The sequence below is a fragment of the Gavialis gangeticus genome, unplaced genomic scaffold (genome assembly GCF_001723915.1).
Source record: "Gavialis gangeticus isolate Ggan-Ray unplaced genomic scaffold, GavGan_comp1, whole genome shotgun sequence".
NCBI classification, from domain to species: Eukaryota; Metazoa; Chordata; order Crocodylia; family Gavialidae; genus Gavialis; species Gavialis gangeticus.
In genome coordinates this window covers 117,790,079-117,792,186 of record NW_017729031.1, presented here as the reverse complement: position 1 = coordinate 117,792,186, position 2,108 = coordinate 117,790,079, and the positions used below count along the sequence as shown (strand labels likewise).

Here is a 2,108-nt window from a genome sequence, read left to right as displayed (position 1 = left end):
AAAAAACCCAACTACTTTGTATCCAACACACAAAAGGAAGGTACCATCCGGCCCGGCCACAACAAAACCCCACAAAAAACCGACTGCAGGAGCTTTTTCTCTCTCTCTCTCTCTTTTTTTGGAGGCTATAAAAGTGCAATAAAGTTTGGGGAAGCTCCGCTCGCTGAAAGCCCAGCTCGCCACACCGAGAAGAAAAGGTCTCCTTCAGGGTAATTAAACTATAAAGCAATTTACAAGTGCAAAAGTTTACCCCCATAAAGCAGTAAAAAGTAACAGTGGAAAGGGGATACTTTATGGATTCAGGAAATGCCTCCTCTCTGCCCTTTCTATCTCGCCTCACCTTGCGGTCGCATCCAGGGGAAGAGCTGTGTCGGAGAGGGGCTCTGCTCCGAGTTCTCCGCCTCCTCCCCAAGGCCGCTGGAAGCAAGCTTGCAATCCGTGTACTGCACCAAGTCCGACTCCTGGGCACTGAACAGGCTCTGCCTTTGCAATGGGTCGTATCCATAGAAGTTGCTTGGATCCCCATGGCACGCGACCGCGCAGGGATTCTGTTGGTAAGGGGAGCTGGAGAGCGAGGATGCTCCGTGGTAAAACTCCTGAATTTGGGTCGGATGCTGGAAGGTACCACCCGTGCTAGGTCCATACACAACTGTGGGTCTGCCTCCCAGATCCTGAGCAAAGCCACAGTCATAGTAGTTGGGACGCAAGGAGTCCCCGGTTTTGTATTTGGAGAAGAGTGAGTTGACAAAATAAGAGCTCATTTTAATTTAAATATATAATCTATTTTTTTTTCAACCACGGGAATCTATTAGCAAAGAAAGAGCTAAGATGCTAAGCAACAACAGTTTGTGATTTCCAGGAATATAAAAGGAGGATATAATCAAAACTCTAAGCCTGCATGATACTGAATGCTTGCCTTTCCCCCCCCCCTAAAAAAAAATCGCCACTTAAAGAGTTCTCGTTTTACATTTCCAAGAAGAGGTGCCAGTTCATAAACAGTTTTCAGTGATTTACTTCGGCGCAAATGAGTTGTTTCATATTTTGCAGTGTCTTTTCATGATCATTTGCATCTATTACCAAAACCTCATCCTATTGGCTTCTCCTTACTCCACACGGACTCTGCACTGCATGATTCTGAAAGGAAGAGTGTGAGAGAATAAAGAAGGAAAAGCGAGAGAGAGAGAGAGAGGGAGGGAGAGAGAGAGCGAGAGAGCGAGAGAGAGAGAGAGAGAGAGAGAGGTGGGGTGAATATACGGATTAAATATGTTTAACTACCTACATTAATGAGATATCTCTCGCCTCACAACAAATCAAATACCTAGACCACCCAAAAGATTGATTTTTGGGGAGTGTTGGAAAATGAAAGAGAGGCGCTCTTAGTCGTTAATTTCAAAATTTTAACGAGGCAGTTTTAGCCTTTTTAAATGTCAGGGTCGCTTTGGAAAACTGTAAAAGAACACGATTTAATTGCTACCAGTTTTAAAAGGTCCTATAAATGTAATTGGTATTTTAATACAAGTTATCAAATCATACAGCTTCTTATCCTAAACATATTTTAAAACAAACGAGGTAGTCATATTTAACATTTTAATGATCAATTTCCTTATTATTGATAAAGGTTTAACTATCGCATGAAGGGAATTGCGTTTGTAATAGCCCCCAAAAAAGGCTGTAAACTGTTTAACAAACTATAAAGCGCCATAAAGACCAGGATGTTGTTGTTGTTTATACCGCACTACATAAAAGCTGTTAGGATTTTACGAGTTCCTTCCTCTACTGCTATAAAACAGAGGTTTCGATTGGAACCGTCCGCATTATTGCGAGATGTGGGGTGTCAATATTGAATTAAAATGATTATAGTTTTTCATACAGAACATTGCTTTTTTTTTTGGTCTCTTTCCCCACCCCCATCCCCTCAGGTTCCCCCCATGGACTTGTACACATTCAGCTTCTCTAAGTAGTCCCTAACTTGTCCTTTCAGCACTGAGGGCTGCTCACCTCCACCCCAAACTGTGCTGCCCACTGCAGCAGTCTGGGACCTGCCCTTGCCTGTGGAGACTGAGGCAAAAAAGGCATTGAGCACTTCAGCCTTTTCTGCATCCTCTGTC

At 43.4% G+C, this 2,108-nt stretch overlaps 1 protein-coding gene across 2 annotated transcripts in view; it reads right to left on the bottom strand.

Moving 5' to 3' along the window:
• The window catches only part of HOXB8 (homeobox B8), a 2,531-nt gene extending 1,382 nt beyond the window's left edge, over nt 1-1,149 (bottom strand). For both annotated transcript variants that reach the window (XM_019523674.1, XM_019523675.1), the window contains exon 1: nt 341-1,149. In XM_019523674.1, coding sequence (XP_019379219.1) covers nt 341-761 — 421 coding nt within the window. In that variant the 5' untranslated portion in view covers nt 762-1,149. The remainder of the gene's footprint in view (nt 1-340) is intronic.
• Nucleotides 1,150-2,108: the final 959 nt, after the last annotated feature.